The 16,938-nt window shown below is 58.5% G+C and overlaps 5 protein-coding genes across 18 annotated transcripts in view; 2 read left to right on the top strand and 3 right to left on the bottom strand.

The window, feature by feature from the left end:
* LONP1 (lon peptidase 1, mitochondrial) overlaps positions 1-818 on the top strand; it is a 19,700-nt gene extending 18,882 nt beyond the window's left edge. The window contains exon 19 of one of the 2 annotated variants that reach the window (XM_025043448.1): positions 510-818. In XM_025043448.1, coding sequence (XP_024899216.1) covers positions 510-686 — 177 coding nt within the window. In that variant the 3' untranslated portion in view covers positions 687-818. The remainder of the gene's footprint in view (positions 1-509) is intronic. The other variant, XM_006904129.3, reaches the window with a different exon arrangement.
* On the bottom strand, positions 772-2,594 carry RPL36 (ribosomal protein L36). The gene is made up of 4 exons (XM_006904128.3): positions 2,440-2,594; positions 2,178-2,272; positions 1,101-1,235; positions 772-1,029 (listed from the first exon to the last, which is right to left on the bottom strand). The coding sequence occupies exons 2-4, from the start codon at positions 2,268-2,270 to the stop codon at positions 940-942; spliced, it is 318 nt and encodes a 105-aa protein (XP_006904190.1). The 5' UTR covers positions 2,271-2,272; positions 2,440-2,594; the 3' UTR covers positions 772-939.
* A 1,030-nt stretch (positions 2,595-3,624) lies between these two features.
* Positions 3,625-8,677, bottom strand: HSD11B1L (hydroxysteroid 11-beta dehydrogenase 1 like). Of its 12 annotated transcripts, none has more exons than XR_001516497.2 (9): positions 8,155-8,677; positions 6,672-7,031; positions 6,458-6,588; positions 5,743-5,854; positions 5,274-5,365; positions 4,745-4,838; positions 4,448-4,613; positions 4,004-4,369; positions 3,625-3,913 (listed from the first exon to the last, which is right to left on the bottom strand). XR_001516497.2 is itself a non-coding variant. In XM_015585975.2 (8 exons), exons 2-8 carry the CDS (start codon positions 6,742-6,744, stop codon positions 4,183-4,185), a joined length of 855 nt encoding a protein of 284 aa, XP_015441461.1. In that variant the 5' UTR covers positions 6,745-7,031; positions 8,155-8,677; the 3' UTR covers positions 3,625-4,182. The 12 variants fall into 12 exon arrangements, 10 of the variants coding, with proteins under 10 accessions (XP_015441461.1, XP_015441470.1, XP_015441466.1 ...); XR_001516498.2 differs by having other exon boundaries at positions 4,016-4,369; XM_015585975.2 differs by having other exon boundaries at positions 3,625-4,369.
* A 173-nt stretch (positions 8,678-8,850) lies between these two features.
* On the top strand, positions 8,851-10,799 carry CUNH19orf70 (chromosome unknown C19orf70 homolog). Its single transcript, XM_006904126.3, has 4 exons — positions 8,851-9,030; positions 9,720-9,897; positions 10,103-10,154; positions 10,571-10,799. Exons 1-4 carry the CDS (start codon positions 9,002-9,004, stop codon positions 10,666-10,668), a joined length of 357 nt encoding a protein of 118 aa, XP_006904188.1. The 5' UTR covers positions 8,851-9,001; the 3' UTR covers positions 10,669-10,799.
* A 4,017-nt stretch (positions 10,800-14,816) lies between these two features.
* The window catches only part of SAFB (scaffold attachment factor B), a 32,189-nt gene continuing 30,067 nt past the window's right edge, over positions 14,817-16,938 (bottom strand). The window contains exons 18-21 of one of the 2 annotated variants that reach the window (XM_006904124.3): positions 16,203-16,321; positions 15,801-15,907; positions 15,347-15,413; positions 14,817-15,061 (exon numbers count right to left, since the gene is read on the bottom strand). In XM_006904124.3, the coding sequence (XP_006904186.1) occupies positions 14,926-15,061; positions 15,347-15,413; positions 15,801-15,907; positions 16,203-16,321 (429 nt within the window). In that variant the 3' untranslated portion in view covers positions 14,817-14,925. The remainder of the gene's footprint in view (positions 15,062-15,346; positions 15,414-15,800; positions 15,908-16,202; positions 16,322-16,938) is intronic. The other variant, XM_006904125.3, reaches the window with a different exon arrangement.

Raw genomic sequence — 16,938 nt, 5'->3', positions numbered from 1 at the left:
AGGTCACCACTTGCCATGTCCCTTGAGCAGCACAGCGTGACAAGTGGGAACCACCGTCCACCAAAGGGGGAGTCAGGCTGAAGGAAGGCAGTGCAGAGGCCTGGGGGAAGCTGGGCTGCCGTGGGGACAGGGGTGTCACCTTGAGAGCAGAGGGGCAGGGCCTGACTCCATGCCCTCTGGCTGCTGCATGATTGGACAGGATGTGTGGTCAGTAAAACTGGAAAACTAAATTGTTAGCTATGTATTTTAAACGTAACGTTTTCTTCAGCTCCCATTGCGTGTTTGGGTGTGAAACCTCTAAGGGTGAAGCAGTAGGTGCTGTGATTATCCAGATGGGCGGGGGTGGGGGCTGAGGGAGGATCCCAGTGCTGCGTTCCTGGGTCTCCATGCCATCTGTGACACAGGGTTTGTAGCAGCCTTGCTCAGAGCCAGTGTGTGCAGGGTCTCAGTGAGCAGGGCCCCCAGCAAGCCCTCTCCCTCCTGGACTGACCTGTGGTCCTACCCCCCAGGCCAAGCGTGCCGGAGTGACGTGCATCATCCTGCCTGCCGAGAACAAGAAGGACTTCTACGACCTGGCTGCCTTCATCACCGAGGGCCTGGAGGTCCACTTCGTGGAGCACTACCGCGAGATCTTTGACATCGCCTTTCCTGAGGAGCAGGCGCAGGCCCTGGCTGTGGAGCGGTGATGCTGGCCCACAGGCCCGGCCCCGGGCAGCTGAGCCGCCACAAGGCTTAGCATCGAAGAACCTCAATCATGGCTTAATCATGGAGTTTGGCGCATATGAACTGTTTATTATGATTAAATACCATTTCCAGTACTGTCTGTTGCTTCCTTCTGCGTTCTCCCCTAGAGCCCCATGAAGGGCCAGATGGGACTTCCCCCCAGTGCCAGCACAGGAACCCGGTTCTGAAAAGGCTTTATTGCAGGGGGCAGGAGGGTCAGTCCTTCTTGGCTGCCGCCTTCCTCATGGCTGCAAGGACGTTGCTCAGCTCCTCCCGCTTCCTTTTGGCACGGATGTGTGTCCCCACCTGCCAGGCAAGGAGGGCCGTCAGCCTGGGCCCCAGTCCCACCCCTGCCCCACCGGCAACAGACCACCTACCCTTTTCTTGATGAACTTCAGGGCCCGCTTGTCCTTGGAGACCTTGAGCAGCTCCATGGCCCGCCGCTCGTAGGGGGCAAAGCCACATACCTCCCGGATCATGTCCCGCACGAACTTTGTGTGCTTGGTGAGGCGCTAGGGGTGGGGTGAGGGGGGGAGGCCGTCAAGACGAGGCGCTCCCAGGTCAGACCCTTTCAGGTCGCGTGTGGGCCTCCAGCTGCAGCACCTGACTGCAGTGAATGAAGCGCAATCCCCCCCTGCCCCCAGTGTCCCCAACATGTCACATCACGCCTGGCCATACATAGGCTGTTCCCTGGGCCCAGACACAGGCAGCCACCATACAGTCGGGTCAACTTAATGAAATGTGGACAAAAAAGGGGGCTGTGACGAACCAAATTCCTAACTGGAGGGTCATGGTACGTGGGCACACCCCAGGCTGTGGTGAGGGCTCAAACCCGCCCTGTCCACTGTCCTTGTGCGCCTCGTTAACACCTCTGAAATGCCAGAAATAACGCCACCCTCGAGTACAGAATCTTTACCTTGTAATCCAATCCCCACCTTGCTTTATTCCTTAAATTCCCTCCATTTCAAAGGCATAAAAATAACTACAAAACTGTTCATCTCCAGAAACATTTGAGATCTGGGTAATTGTCTGGCTCAAGCAAACTCTTGTAAAAACTCCCTACAGGTTTGGGCGTTTCTTACCTAGACAGGAGCCCATAAACCCAGGCCAGCCTGAAATCCCTCCATGTGACAATCAGCTTTCCCCTCCACGTTCCTGATGTACTAGGCAAACTGCTTTGCTCACACGTCAAACTCGCTTCACCTGCCCGTTTCAAACATCCCACCGGCGGGGGTGTCCAGGTGCGTGGACCACGGAGGGACGTTCCACGCACTGCTGCGGCCGGCCCAACGACTCCTTCTGCTCGGCCCCAGAAGGGCTCCCCACTGCTCTCGGGACTCGACACCCCGACTGAGCTCCACCCCGCTCTCTGTAGCTTGGAGGCCGTGCCCTGGCCGGAAGACACATCCCACCTCCCTCCAAGAAGCCTCGGAGCGCGCGCGCCCCTGCCTTACCCCGCGGCGGCGGCTATGCCTCGGCTTGCTCACGTTCTTGGTCACCTTGTGGCCCTTGTTGAGGCCCACGGCCATTGGGTAGCGCAGAGCCATGGCTGCAAACGAGTGGGAGTGGGATTTGAGTTTTGGCTCGGCCACTGCCGCCCGGAACCCCGTACCCCGGCCCCCTCGGGGTCACTTGCTGCCTCCAGCCAGCCCCCTGAGCCCCACTGGGACCCCGGGGATCCGGATGGCGACGGATCCTACCCACGGTCCAACTAACCTACTGCTCTTCAATAACTGCCGCGGCGGAAGGACCGACCCTGCGCGGAACTCTGGGATATCTACTTCACGCGGGACGCGCGGGCCAGAAAGGCAGAAAGGCCGCGCGCGCCCCCTGGCGGCTGGAGGCTTCCCTACGGTCTCTCAGCAAGAGCGTTTACTCCCGCGGGCCCTAGGGAGGGGTCGGACTCCGGGGCCGTGGCTGTGGCTGCGGTGCCGCCCTCCGCCGGTAGGTGGAAAATTAGAATCTCACTTCTGTTGATTGCCGGCTTATCTCAGACCTCAGCTGCTAGCTGGCTGACCCTGCACCAGGGACTTCACCTCCCAGTACCCGAAATTCCCCATTTACAGAGTGAGGACGATAATAGGACACATTCCAAACCGTTTAGAGAAATTATAATGGTACCTGGCACAAAATAAAACTTTCATAAACAGAGGTATTGGCTTCATTCTGCATAGGCCAAGTTCTGGGCTAAGGGCTGAGGAAGGCGAAGTGGTATAGTGCCACCTGGTGGCATTTGATCTGATTTGATGTAACTTTAGGTGGTGCAGAGATGGGAGTTAAGATGGAAACAACAAAAAATTTTTTCCTGGTTATCTTTCAATCTTATCTCCAGGAGACGGTCTCAATTTGGGTTTAGTGCTCCTAATACCAGCTCTTAGAGGCTTGAGCAGCCAACAATAGCTAGCAATTTATAACGTATTCATTCTACAGTTTTTATCTTTAGTTGCTTTTTCTTTATGCAAGCATCTCTGGTTTCCCATTTTAAAGAAACTCAGTTTTCAATTCATTGACATAAATATCAGCCATGTGAGATGTAGCCCATATTTTGCCTTAAAGAGAGACAGACCGGTGTCAGAACCCCTGCTTCCGCCATTGACTTCCCCTCTAAGCCTGTTTCCTCACCTATAAAATGGGATCATGAGATCATGAATGTCAGGTGCATAGTGCCTGATGCAGGTTATCATTATTGGTGCACAACCATGTACTTCATGTGGCAAATAAAGCCTTTGATCCAAAATCGGTACCCTTCCTTCCACCCCTAACTTCCTGGGTGAATCCACCCCTCCCCCAGCCCGAGTTTCCCCACTTGTGAAATGAGGTTGAGAGTTCTAGTGTATGCATTCCCTTTTCCCTGACTGCTGCCAGCAAATTGGAAAGACCAAAGAACATGAACAACATATGTGCAAGGAAAAAGTATGTTTATTATGAAATGGGAGGCTGCATCCAGCAAGAACACATTCTTTCCCTCGTCCCCCTCCTCAGACCCCACCATTAGGTGGACAGCTTCACAGTTCTCCTAGCTTGGGGCAAGGGCTGGGCGATGCCCCGAGATTGAGTTGAAAGAACAAATAAGGTGTTTCCAGATGAGAACAGAGAAGGTTTCAAGGGGGGCTCAGGGAAGGTGTGAGCTGTTTGGTGTGGCCGGAATCCTGGAGCAAGTCACATCACCTCTCTGAGCCCGTTTTCTCATCTGCAAAATGGAAGCAGATGATGACCAAGAAGCCTGAGGTGAAGCCTTCCCGGGCCCCACGAGGCACTGGGACACAGCTGCCGCTCTCACACGCGTTCTCACTGTTTCCAGGTGCCGGTCGGTTTTCTCGGTTCTCCTTTTCTGTCCCGACGGCCCTGTCCTGGGCCCTGGCCACCCTCTCAGAGGTGTCTCGGTTTGTGTCCTGACTTCAGGACGGCTGGATGGAGGGTCCCCCTCTGAGAAGATGAAGGGGCTTCACACCCAGGGGCTCAGGCCGCAGTCACGTTGAGCTCCTGGCGGATGAACCAGGCCCTCGGGCGTGGCAGCCAGGCCGGGAGCAGGCAGAGCAGGTGGAAGCGCCAGGGGTAGAAGACGCTGGGGGCACGCGTGGCACCGCCGCGGATCACAGCGAGGGCTGCCTTGGGCCCCAGGGCCGCCTTGGCCCTCGTGACACCCCTGGAAATGGGAGGGCGTGGTGGGGACTGCAGCTGGCGACACCCCCCCCCAGTCCCCGGGTCGCACCCCTGGTCTTACCTGACTCCCTCTGCGGCTGAGGCCCGATCCCAGAGGCCCAGGACGCACATGGTGATGGCCACGTTCACGTCCTGCACGTCCAGCTCCCGCCGCAGGGAGCCGAAGAAGCTGTCCAATGCGAACTTGGCCGCCGAATAGGGGCTGGAGAAGGACCTGGGCACGCGGCCTAGGGGCGCGGGAGGGTGGAGGCTGAGCGGCTACACTCGCTCCCTCTCCTCCAGGAAGCCTTCCTGCCCCATCCAGGCTCGCCTGCATCGAGGCCTATGGCCTCCCCATTCCCGCCCCGTGTACACGCACCGAGCAGCGATGACACCACCACCAGGGAGCCCTTGCTTTCCGTCAGACTGGGCAGAGCCAGCGAAGTTAGTTGCACATAACTGAGGAAGTTCACCTGTAGGTGGCAAGGGTTCGTTACCAGGCAACGAGGAGCCGAAGCGCAAATGGTGGGTCAGGGGGCAGAACCTGTAAACCTGGGAGCGGGGCTAGTTAAGGATGGGTGGGCCTAAGTGCCAGGACAGAGTCCAGGTTGGAGGAGGCGGAGCTCAAGCCCAGGGGCGGAGCCAATGCCTAGAGAGGGTGGATCCTAGGGGCAGAGGGGGTGGGGCCCAAAAAGGAATGAGGAGAGGTGGAGTCTGGGAGGATTAGGCTGGAGGGCCGACCCCTGGGTGGACCCAAAGGAAAGTGTGACCTGTTTGGTGTGGCCGGAATGAAAGGAAGTGGAACCTATCGCCCGTGAAAGTGGGATCTGGGGATGTGGGGGATAAAGCACCGGCCCGGGAGGGCGAAGCCAGAGCCGAGAGGGGGCGGGGCCGGGGGGGCGGAGCACCTGCATGAGCCAGCGTGCTGCCTGGGCGCTGCGGGTCCCCGTGCCTGCTGGGGCGACACCGAGGTGATTCAGCACGAGGTAGTCCAGCCCACCTGGCCCAAAGAAACCTGTCAGCCAGAACTTAGACCTTGGGACTCCGCCCCCTGGGCTAGATAAGATTACCTCCTCCCTAGCCCCGCCCTTAGAACCAGCAAAGCTACGCCCAGAGCATTGACCCAACGAGCTCTGCCCTAAATTGGCTCCTCCCAAGACCAGAGACCCCGCCCTACTCCTTGCATCCAGCCAAGCTTCGTCCAGCGTTGGTCCAGGGTTCCGCCCCCTTGATGCGGTGAGGCTCCACCCCTAGCCACATCCCAGGACCTTATAAACCTCCGCCCACAAATACCTGTTACTACCACACCCCCACCCCAGTTGAGTTCTGCCCTTAACGCCTAGGCTAAGGTCCCCAACTCCAGGCCCCGCCCCTCACCCAGCTTGTCCAGCGCAAACTGCACCACGCGCTCGGGAACCTCAGGGGAGGCCATATCCGCAGCGATGTAGAAGACCTTGGGGGCGCCCAGCTTCCGGCAGTTCCCTACCACCTGGGGGGGGCCAGAGCTGCCCGTGGGCCCCTCCGCCCACGCTAGCCCCCTCCACCTGCCAGGTGCATTGGGGCCCCAGCCTGAAGCCTCCTCCCCTACTGAGCTTCCTGTTTCCTTTCCCAAGTTTTACCACAAACTGGCTGCCAGTTGGCCAGAATAGGGGACGTTTTGTTTGCTCAATCACCAACACTTAAAACTCAGGAGATTTCAAATAAATCTCGAGGTTTCTGGCTCCTCTTGAAATTCTGGAAGGTGTGTTTCCGAGAGCCGCACATTTCCTTGGAACATTCTGTCGCTAAGAAACGTCCACCCACCCCGCTTTTGAGTTTGAGAACCCCGGCTATTGTCGCATGGTTCAGACACTACCGATATTCCTATTTATTGAGGAACACTCCCTGCTTTACACTCACTGTCTTACTGCATCCATCTAACACCTTAACCCATGAAAAGGTACTTTTACTTTCTCCATTTTGCAAATGAAGAAACTAAGGCTCAGAGAGGTTAAGCAACTTGCCTGAGGTTACACAGGAAGCCTGGATCTTTGCAGAGATTCAAACCCACTCCACTCCCACCCCCACCATAACAGCCAGAATGGGATCTCACCTTCTGCAGGAGGGCCTCGGCGTGGGCAGTGAGCACCAGGTGGGAGCCCAGGCGGGCATAGTGATATGCCAGCTCCTCCCCGACACCTGCACTGGCCCCTGTCAACAGCACTCGGGCTCCCTGGAGGCTAGCTGGCAGTGGGCAGGGGTCGTCAGCTTGCAGGGTGCACCGGACAGCCGGCCCGATTGCTCCCTCTCCCACCCCGGACACTTACCTGGGTCGAAGTTGTCAGCCCAATAATAAGCGAAGAACAGGGCTCCTAGCCCAGTGAGAAGCAGCACCTTCATGGCTCTCCCAAGTCAGCAGCAGGAGAGAGGGTGGCGGGCATAGGCCTGGCCCACAGCCACACCATTTCCCTAACTGCACCTTTGTTCGGAGAAGCTCTTTCCGGTCCTGGGCCTGTCCCATTTCTCCATCTCCACCACCTGGTCCAGGTCACCATATAGCTCACCTGAACAACTGCAGTACCCTCCTCCCCTCTTCCGGTTTTCTCCCTCCAGGCAGCAGCAGACTCACATCTTGCCTCCCCTCGCTGGGACTCCTCTCTCTTTCACTGAAGACAAAAGCCAGACTCCTAGAAGGTCAAAAAGGCCCTACATGGATCAGTGCCTCTTGCTCACTCTTTTTGCCACACCAGCTTCTTTGCTGTTCCTCAGAACCAGCCAGTCTCCGTCTGCCTCAGGGCCTTTGCACTGGCTGTTGCCTCTGCCCAGAATGCTCTTCAAAAATAGAATCCCATGGCTTGCTCTCACTTCTTTCAAGACTCAGTGCAAAACTTACTCCCTCCTCGGGCATTTCCCTGGCCTCCTTTTCTAAATTACCTCCCTTCCTCGTCCCTTCTTGCTCTCTTACTTCTAGAACTTTAATCTCCTTCTCGGCACTTTTCATCATCTGAAATCACTTGATTTGTTGTTACATGTTCACTGTCCCTTTCTCCCCCTGAGTCCGTCAGGCCCACGAGGCCAGGAAGGAAACAGAAACCTACTTCTGTTTTGTTCACCGTTGGGTCTTCAGCGCCCCAAACTCTGCCAGGTACACAGCTGGTACTCGATACATACCAGATCAACACAGAGTGATATGAGGAATGTGGGAGGGAAGAGCTGGGGAGCCCACAAAGACCACTCTGTCCAGAGACATCCAGAAGGAATCAGACACTACGGAGTTCTGGCTGCCTCCTCCCGGGCTCCCCCTTCACACTCCCTTCCTCCCACCTTATCCTCCCAAGCAGCCAAAGGGATTTCTCTGTCAAAAGAAACCTGGCGGGCCCCTTCCTGATGCAAACACTCCTGAGGGCTCGCCACTGCCCAGGATGGAGACCAAGCTCTTCACAGCCCAGAGGGCCCAGCGTCTAGCCTCTGCCCACCTGTCCATCCTCATCTCCCACGACTCCTGTCTATCTCAGACTCCTGTCTGAGAATCATTTCTCAGAAAGTGAACTCCTCGCCCTTCTCCAGTCATGCCAGCCATTCCTGCAGCAGGGAACGTGCTCCCACCTCCTTCATTTTCAAGGAAAGCCTGTGAAGCCCCTCAACCTTGAGCACAGCAGCCCCACAGGGGAGGCAGGGTTGGATGGATGGGTGAGTAGGAGGGAGGAAGGGAGAAAGAGAGGGAGGGATGGTGGATAGACAAATGGATGGATGAAGCAGCCGGGCTGCGACGCGGAAGGAATGGGAGAACCAGATCCTCGCAGAACTCACCGGTCCCCTTACCTCGCCGGGCCTCAGCTTCCCGGCGGGACAAAGGGGGCGGGCGACCGCTTTGCGTTCCTAAGTGCGCACTCGCCCGCACGGCCTCAGTTTCTCCTGCCGTCCACCGGGGCTGGAGTCCGAAATGGGAGCCGCGCGCATGCCCGTCGGGTTTCCCTTAGCGGCCGCAGCCAGCTGCGCCCCCGACCATCCCCTTCCCGTAGGGCCCAAGTCACGTGACTTCGAGTCCCAGGCGGCGAGAACGCCGCGCTCGGGCGTTGCCGGGCAACGGCCTGCCACCTAGCTCTCCGGCTCCCAGCCGAAACCCTGGCTCCGCCCCCTGGGTGGAAACTCCACCCTCCTAACCCCCATCACGTGCCTGAAGCCGGCCTCTCTCGTACAAGTCCGGTCCTGCGTTGCCATGACAACCAGCTTCTAGGCACTCTCTTCCCAGGCCCCGGCCCTAATTCCCCCGCGTGGGCGCAGGCTGATCTCCAGGGCTCCGAAATCTTCTTGAGCCACTCTCACGTCTCATTCCAGACACTCGACTTCTCTTTCCCCTCACGCCACCAAGGCCGGACTACAACTCCCAGGCGCCTTAGCGGTTAGATGCCTCACGGGGCGGTGCCGACTACATTTCCCAGACAGCTTTGCGGCGGCCCGGCCCAGAAAACTGCGCTTCCAAGCGTCCTTTCGCGCTGAGACAGCAATCTCCAGTGTCTCGCAGCTGTAAGGATACTCCGACTCCCGGAGGCCTTTGCGGCTGACCAGGAAAACTACGTTTCCCAGAAGCCTCTGCGGCTCCGCGACCGGAAGCGGCGGGCAAGACGAGTGTCCTTGCGCGCGGAGCCGAGCGACTATGAGGTCCAGAGTGTGGCCGCTGATGAGGTGCGTGGGCCGCCGACGGGCTCCGATCGCCCGAGAAAGTCCCCTCCTGCGGAAAGCCCCCGCTGTTTTGTTCCCAACCTGTTCTTCGTTTCCCAAAGTGTCAGGTGGCCTACATGGGGAAACCGAGGTCCAAGCGGGGAGGGGGATCCCGCAGGTCGCGTGAGCCCTTGCCTCTCGACTCTCGGTATCCGAGACCCCTCCGAGCCTCAGCTGCCTCCTCTGTAAAACAGGAGTGCCCTACGGCCATTTATTGAGAGGTTAATGCACGCCCCGAATGGCGTTGAACATACAGGAAGCGATCAGTGACACCTGGAAAACCCTCGCGGGTTGCTCGCAGAGAGTCCCTCTCTGGGCTGGAAGGCAGAAAGTCAGGGGACTTAAGTCTTCACTGCTCTCCTGCTTTCTGCGTGATCACGAGTGACCTTCCTGTGTGCGCCTCAGTTTACCAGTTAAATGAGGCAGAGTAAGCTCTGCTTTGCACGCGAAACGGAGTGCTGTGCATAGTAGGGTCAGGCACCCCTCTGGGCTGCCAGGGTGCCCTGTGCATCCCCTAGTAGCTACCTGGCTTCAAGTGTGTCATTCTTTGGACTGTGGGGCCCCCTAGGGGTTTCACTTTTCCCGTAGGCCTAGGCTCCCGAGGTGGCCAGTGGTGTCCCCTGGGTTGCTCCCCTTCTCTTCCTTGCCCGCAGGTTTCTCATCAAGGGCAGTGTGGCTGGGGGCGTGGTCTACCTGGTGTACGACCAGCAACTGCTGGGGCCCAGCGACAAGAGCCAGGCCGCCCTTCAGAAGGCTGAGGAGGTGGTCCCCCAAGCCATGTACCAGTTCAGCCAGTATGTGTGCGAGCAGACAGGCCTGAAGATACCACAGGTACTCTGCTGGGAGTCAGGCTGAGGCCTGGCGGGACGTCAACTCTTGTGGGGGGGCAGTCAACTCGGGTGGCCTTCTGTCCCTGGTCCCTCCAGCCTCGCTTGGTGTTCGCACTGGGGGGTGTGCTGCTGCCCCTGCCTCTGGAGGAGGCTGGGGTGCTGGCCTTTCCCTTTTCACCAGCCCCTTCTCCCCTGTCTCTTCCCAGCTCCCAGCCCCTCCAAAGTTTAACTTTCACATCCATGAGTCCTGGAATTCAGGTAGGCCCTGGTCTCTCTGCTTGGGGTGGGGGGTGGCATCAGGTACCCCAGTCTAGCACCCCCACCCTGCTTCCTGTTCATGCCTTTCCATCACCCCCCCTTACTGCTGTGTGTGCCTCCCCCGGATCTAAAAGAGGAGAGGAGATGGAGGTTCCAGGGGGAGTGGGAGCAAGGTTGAGCCTCTTTCTGAGAGCTGGGGCCACACTGGACCACAGTGGACGGACTCTGGTGGCCTCAGACAAGGTGAAGCCCTGCTCCTCCTTTGCCTCAGTTTCCTTGCCTGGAATTGACAGAGCTGGAAGCGGCACCTCTAAAAGCACTACCGAGTCAGGTGTCCCGGTGGTTGGACTGAACTCTTTCGCCCTGGGCGGGGAGCCTCACCAGGCGCTGGGCCCTCCCTCCCCGCAGGCGTCCAGGCGTTATTGCGGTGATGTCGGCCCTGTCGGCAGCCCCATCTAAGGCCTGCGAATACACCAAGGAGGGCTGGGAATACCTGAAGGAGCGAGTCAAGTAGCCTGTCAGAGGAGCCTGACCATCCTGGGCGGGAACAGGCAGGGCCACCCAGGACCTCGAGCCTCCAGACTGGGACCCCACTCCGACGGCAGCTCCCGGCCTTGCCGGCCCAATAAAGGACTTCGGAAGTGCTCCCTGACCCATGTGCTGGCCCCTGGGGCATGGGGTGGCCTGGCTGGTGCTCAGAGCTTGGGGGCTTGGGCTTCTGGCTCTGGGGACTCCTCAGGGCCTTATCTTGACCTCAGGCCACAGTTCACACCCTTGCGGGTATGGGGAGTGGGAGCAGACAACGCGCACCAGTGCTCAGGGCGCTGGGGAGGGTTGAGAAAGTGCCGAGGGCTGAGCCCAGGCTGGGGCCGTCTGTGAGCGCGGGCTCGGCGGTGGCACCGTTCACGTGTGCCATCTGCACGCCCAGCTGCGCCTGGTCTCCATGCTCCTTCCACCATCTCCCCACAAAGATGGGGAGCACAGGCCTGGAGCCCATTGCCATGTAAGCGGGTCTCCCCAACCCACAGGGCCCTTCCTTCCCGACCTCGTCGCCCAGGGGTGCTCTGCTCCCCTCAGAAGCTTTCCCTGACACCTGGACCCACACTGGGTCAACTGCCTAGTGACCTGAATGTGTGTGCCCCATGGGACTGGAGCTCCAGGAGGGTGGGCTGTGGAGATGCTCCCAGCCACCAAGGGCGTCCTACCGTGGTGGTGCCAGAGGAAACCTGTGCCTCAGACAGACAGGGTGGCAGGGGAGGGTGTGGACAGAGGCTGTCCCAGGTGGCTGCCCTGGGAGCAGGGAGTGGACCCATGTCTCAGTACCTAAAGGCCCACAGTGACCTCCATGACCATGGTCTCCAAGGCGGGCTTCCCAGCTGCCTGTACCCACTGTGTCCTTGCTGGCCTCAGTTGGCGTGAGAGCAGGTCTAGGGGGAGGGCAGGATGGGTGAGGCTGGGGAGCGTCACTGATCTGTGGTGCTGCCCGAGAGGGAGCCGGTGCCTGCCATCTTGGGGGCCAGGTGCATAGCCCAGGTTCAGGGGCTCACCTGTGATCCACCCAGCCTGACTTTCTATCCACCGAGCTCTTCCAGAAGTCCCATGGGCCCAGTGTACAGTTACGTGGCCAGATTCAAAGCCCACTGCCCACCAGGAGCCCAGATGGTTAGCCTCAAACCCTCCCCAGGACACAGGATTTCCACTTGCCTCCCGCCGTGGGCCGGGTCCCGGCCTTCGCATACAGGAGGGTTGGCACTCAGGCTGCCTGAGTTCTCACCACCCTGCCGTTATCATCATTTTATGAAGGGGTGAGACCTGCCAGGGCCACCCTGCCACAGAGCGAACAGTTGTTAACAGCCCAGTATACGGACCCAGCACAGCCCACAGAAAAGGAAACCAGCCTATGCAGGTCAGCGGGCGCTGCCCTAGGGACAGGCTTGGCCCTCTGGCCCCCTCACTTCCATCTGGGAGGCCGTGTGTGTGTATGTGTGTGTGTGTGGCCTCCTGGGTGTGTGTGTGTTGGGCTATAAGGAGGTCCCCAGGCCCAAGTGTCTACAGTCCCTGTGGTTCAGTCACTGCCAGTGGCTGGGCCTGGAATCAGCCACTAGCTTCCAATTCCCACCAAGCACAAGGACCCTGCCACCGGCCGAGACCAAGGTGCCATTCTTGACCCCTCCCTCCCGCCATCCAGTCAGACTCCCACTTCCTCTCTATCTACGTGTGTCGTCGCCAGTGCCAAGACCACCTCCCTTGGCTCCCTGCCTGCAGGCCAGTCCCTGCCAATCTGTTTCCTGAAGTCCACGTCTGATCATGTCACCACCCTGCTCAGAAACCTCAGGTGGCTCCCCACTGCCCTCCCGATGAGCCCAGATCCCTCAAAGGGACTTTCCTCTTCCTCCCTCCCTTTCTGGGTGGCCCTGTTCCTAAAACACAGTGTTCACTGCCAACATAGCCCACAAACTCATGGGCCCCGCCACCGGGCTGCCCTTCTTCCTGACTGACTGCTCACCCTGCCCACAGCACAGATGCCACCTCTCCTGACCTTGTCTTCCTATCTGCAGGCTGAGTCGAGTGCCCTCCCCCCCAAGTCTCAGTGTCCATCCCGGTGCCCACCACCTCAGGGCAGGCAGGGTTTCCCCACCTCATAATCACTGACATTTGGGAGGGCAATCCTGGGCATCGTAGGTGTCAAGTAGCATCCCTACGTCCACCCCCAGATGCCAGTAGCACCCTTTTACCCCCAGTCACGAAACCACAAATGTCTCCAGGTGCTGCCAGATGTCCTCTGGGGACAGGATCGCCCCAGTTGAGAACACTGCTTTTGGGGAGTTGGTATGAGTCCCCTGTGGCTGCTGCAACAAATGCCCACAGCTTTAGTGGCTTAAAACAGCACAAATTGATTCTCTCACAGTTCTGGAGGTCAGGAGTCTGGCCTGGGCGTCCCTGGGCTGCAATCCAGGTGGCAGCGGGCGTGGCGCCGAATCCGATCCCTGGCCTTTTCCAGTTTCCAGAGGCTGCTGCATCCCTTGGCCGGGGGCCCTTCCTCTGCCTGCGCAGCCAGCACTGTCTTCCTCTCATGTCTCCGGCTCTCCTGCCTCCGTTTCCTTTTAAGGACCCGTGTGATACTATGGGACCCACCTGGATAACCCAGGATCCTCTCCCATCTCAAGGTCGACCGTCCTTGAGAACAAGTGCAGGAATGGGACTGTGCTAAGATGGCCAAGAGGGACAGGGAATTCAGCAGAACCAGAGGTGCAGAGACGTGAGCTCTCAGGATCCCTAGAGACACTGGCTGGGGCATGCTGGGCTCAGGGTTTCTGTGTCACCTCAAGAGTGAACTCCAGCCACGCTCTGCTCCCCAAGCCATGTGCTGGGTGATGGCTGGGTCTCCCTTTGTGCTGTCCACCTTAGGGCCACATCTAGGCAGACAACAGCCCTGTTTCCCCACTGGCCCTAGATACAGCTTTGTGGTGCAGTGGGGGTCCCGGTGGACTAGAGCCTGGGAGCTGCCCTATGGCCTTTGGAGAATGAGGATCTTTATAGCTAGGGGGATGGAGGGGGACACAGTGCCTTGATGGCATCCCACAGGTCAATCCAGTAGCTGCATTTTACAGGCAAACAAGTGGAGGCATCAAACTGAAGGAAACATGAACGATGCAGGCACAGAACCTGGCGCCCGGACTCAAGCTGTGTCTTCACTGGGGTCCTTGATCCACTGTCACAGATCACGTAGTTGGACTCTGGCAAAAGACACAGTCCTGTGGGCTGCAGGGAAGGGGGATGTCTCCTCAAGGCCAAGCAGGGAGAGAATGGCCAGGTTGCAAACCCAGCATTACCCCAGGATTTCAGATGGCACTTGGGCCCTAAACATACCTGCCTCACTGTCCAGTGATGAGACCCCCGCCTTCCCGTGTCCAGGCAACTCCCCGCCACGCCGGGCCCCTCGCCCCTCCCTTGGCAGAGCTCTTCGCTTCCTGGCTTCGATGGTGTTCGATGGCTTTTCTCCTACCCTCAGCGCCGCAATTTGCTGTTCTCTGCTCTCACCCCACCTGGTGCAGTTCCACTGACATACGGCCCCCAGAGGAGTCAAATCCAGAGACAAAGTGGATGGTGGGAGCCAGGGCCTGGGGACGGGGGTTAGTGTTTAATGAGGTTCCCGGTTTAGGAAGAGGACTTCTGGAGATGGTGATGATGGTTGTACGATGTGCACTTAATGCCTCCGAACTGTGTAATAACGATGGCTGAAGCAGTCCATTCCGTGTAGCGTGGATTTTACTGTACACAGAAATTAACAGCCTGTTCAACAAAGGCTGAGATCGCCAGATACAGAGGGAGGCAGCGTGTGGGCGACAAACATCTGAAGGACGTCACAGGGCAGAGGAGGAGGAAGGACAAGATGGCTGCGACTCATGACCCAGACGATCCTGAATTCCGGCCTGGGCCTGGGCCCACAGTCAGCAGTGCTGACAACCCAACTGTCCCCTGAAACTGTCCCTTTCAGCCCTCCTTCTCTGAAGGAAAAGCTGCGGCTCAACAAGGCGAGTGAGTTCGTTTTACTTAGAAAGGCGGAAATAAACAGGTGACGCTTTAAATAAAGGGTATGTGAACAGAAACACATTTATTACAAAAAAACAAAAAAAAAAAAACAAAAACATTCACATTGTATAGAGCTACAATATGGCAGCAGATAAAAAAAAATTTATTGTACACAGTTTAAGATAACTCCTAACAGAACGTACTCTGGTTGCCACGTGATGTAACAGGGTCCAAGCACTTAGTAGCGGCGAGTGAAGCGGGCGTCGTTGGGTCGGCTCCCCCGGTTCTGGCCTCCGAATCCACCTTGCATGCCCCCGCGTGGGATCACGTGGCCCCGAGAGGCCCCTCCTGGGGCAAAGCTGCCACGCCTGGAACTGATGTGGGGGCTCGTGATGCTTGTGTCCCCGGGGCCCGCCCCATCCCGACGGCCCGCTCAGTGGGGTCTGCTGCATTCCCAAGGGACGCGTGCTCTTCAGGACTCCTCCCTCTCGTGCAGCAGGACCAGGGGACAGACCCACACCATTTTAGGAGTGAGGACGGGCCAAGCATGTTAGGGGAGGGGTGTAAGTTGGAAGGATTTGATTGTTTCTAAACCTACACCCAAGGCAACCCAACATGCACGGAAGGGGCCGGTACAGGCAGGACGCCAGATGCCTTACCCCGACATCCCTCCCCGGCTCATCATGTGACCTGGCCCAGAGTGACCAGACATGCTTCTTTCACCACCTAGAAAACAAGAGACTTTTCACACAGCGCCTCTGAGCCGAAGACACAGCTCTGGAGCACATGGCCCGGGGTCAGGCGAGTCCTGTCCCTTTCTTGAGCCACCCAGTCAACCTAGAGCTCGCAGGTCCCCATTGGTGGGTGTGTAACATGAGAGCTGCACACTCACAGACGCCATGAGGCGTGGGGGGGGGGCACACACCACCCAGCACTCTTCCTGCGCCAGACCTCACCCCCATCCAGTGGTTAAGGGGCGCCCCTCCGCCGCCGGCCCCGAGCAAGGCCCCAAGGAGAGTAGGGAGACGAATGAACACTGATTGGAAAGAGCAGGTGCAGCTGGAGCTTTCCGGATGCTTCTCTACAAACATGTTCCTGAGAGCCAGGCCTTACCTTGCCACCTCTTGTGGTCCCTGTCTATCATTCCTCCGTCAGTAGCGCCCTGCCACGCACGGTCATCCTCTAGTCTTCGGCCATGGTCCCCCCAGTCACGTCTGCCCCTTGGAAAAAGACATCTCTGATTTGGACTGCCCCCATTCCACCCCTCCGAACAGCAGCAGGGGGTTTCTGGAGGGCGGGTGGCATTCCGTGTTCCCAGCCCCCCACCCTCAGGCAGCGGAGGCTGTGGGAACTGGCTCTGGGTCTAGGCCCATGCTGCTCACAGAATTCTAAGGGTGCCTGAGCTGTGGCAAGTGCGCCGGGTCACAGGGCCCACACTTCTCATCCCCGAGACCGACAGTCCTCAATCTGCCGGCTGTGAGGCCGCACAGGCACCGTAGAGCATGAGACACAAACCTGGGTGGAGGCGGCAACCCCCGGCCCTCGCTCATCCTCTTGTCAGATCCGTAGCCGCCCCACCCGTCGCGGGAGTCCCGCCCATGGCGCTCCGGTCCTCCGTGGCGTTCAGGGTAATGCTGGATGTTAAAGAAAAGAGCCAGAACGAAAAGGTCTGAGTATCAACCCTGTGTCCCAAGGCCTTTGGGGCAATGAGGTAATAATGACAACGGTAACTCAGAAATGCCTGCAGCTCTGAGAAAGGCACTCTGTGCCCCATTTTGTGACACACGGGTCATTTTGACTCACACGGCACAGCAGCATCCCTGAAGTGTGCTCATGGCCTGGTGAGGAAATGGCACTCAACGGAGCTCAGGACAGGAGAGTCAGGGCTGAGACTCACCCGACCCAGAGGCAGAGGATCGAGCACTGAGGGACTGAGGGGTGCTGGGCCCCAGCAGCTGCTCCACACCCATGCTCACGATGTAATCAACCCCCGCCACGGAGCGACCGGACAGAAAGGCCACAAGGGATCCTTGAACACGACTCACTCCTGGACCTGCCATCATGCCCCTGCTGTACTAGGGACACAGGACACCTGTTGGACAGAGCTGAGAGTGGCTGCCCCTTGGCCGGTGCCCCCAGTTGACAACTCTGCACCATCATTGTGTAAAGTCCTGGGCTGGCACAGGCCCCAAGAGTGCCTGACCCCACTCCATACACTAAGTGAAGAAAGAATGACACAGGAAAGGCCGAT

Source organism: Pteropus alecto, unplaced genomic scaffold, assembly GCF_000325575.1.
Source record: "Pteropus alecto unplaced genomic scaffold, ASM32557v1 scaffold30, whole genome shotgun sequence".
Classification (NCBI taxonomy): Eukaryota; Metazoa; Chordata; class Mammalia; order Chiroptera; family Pteropodidae; genus Pteropus; species Pteropus alecto.
The sequence above is the reverse complement of the archived record's forward strand: the minus strand, read 5'-3'. Positions and strand labels throughout refer to the sequence as shown.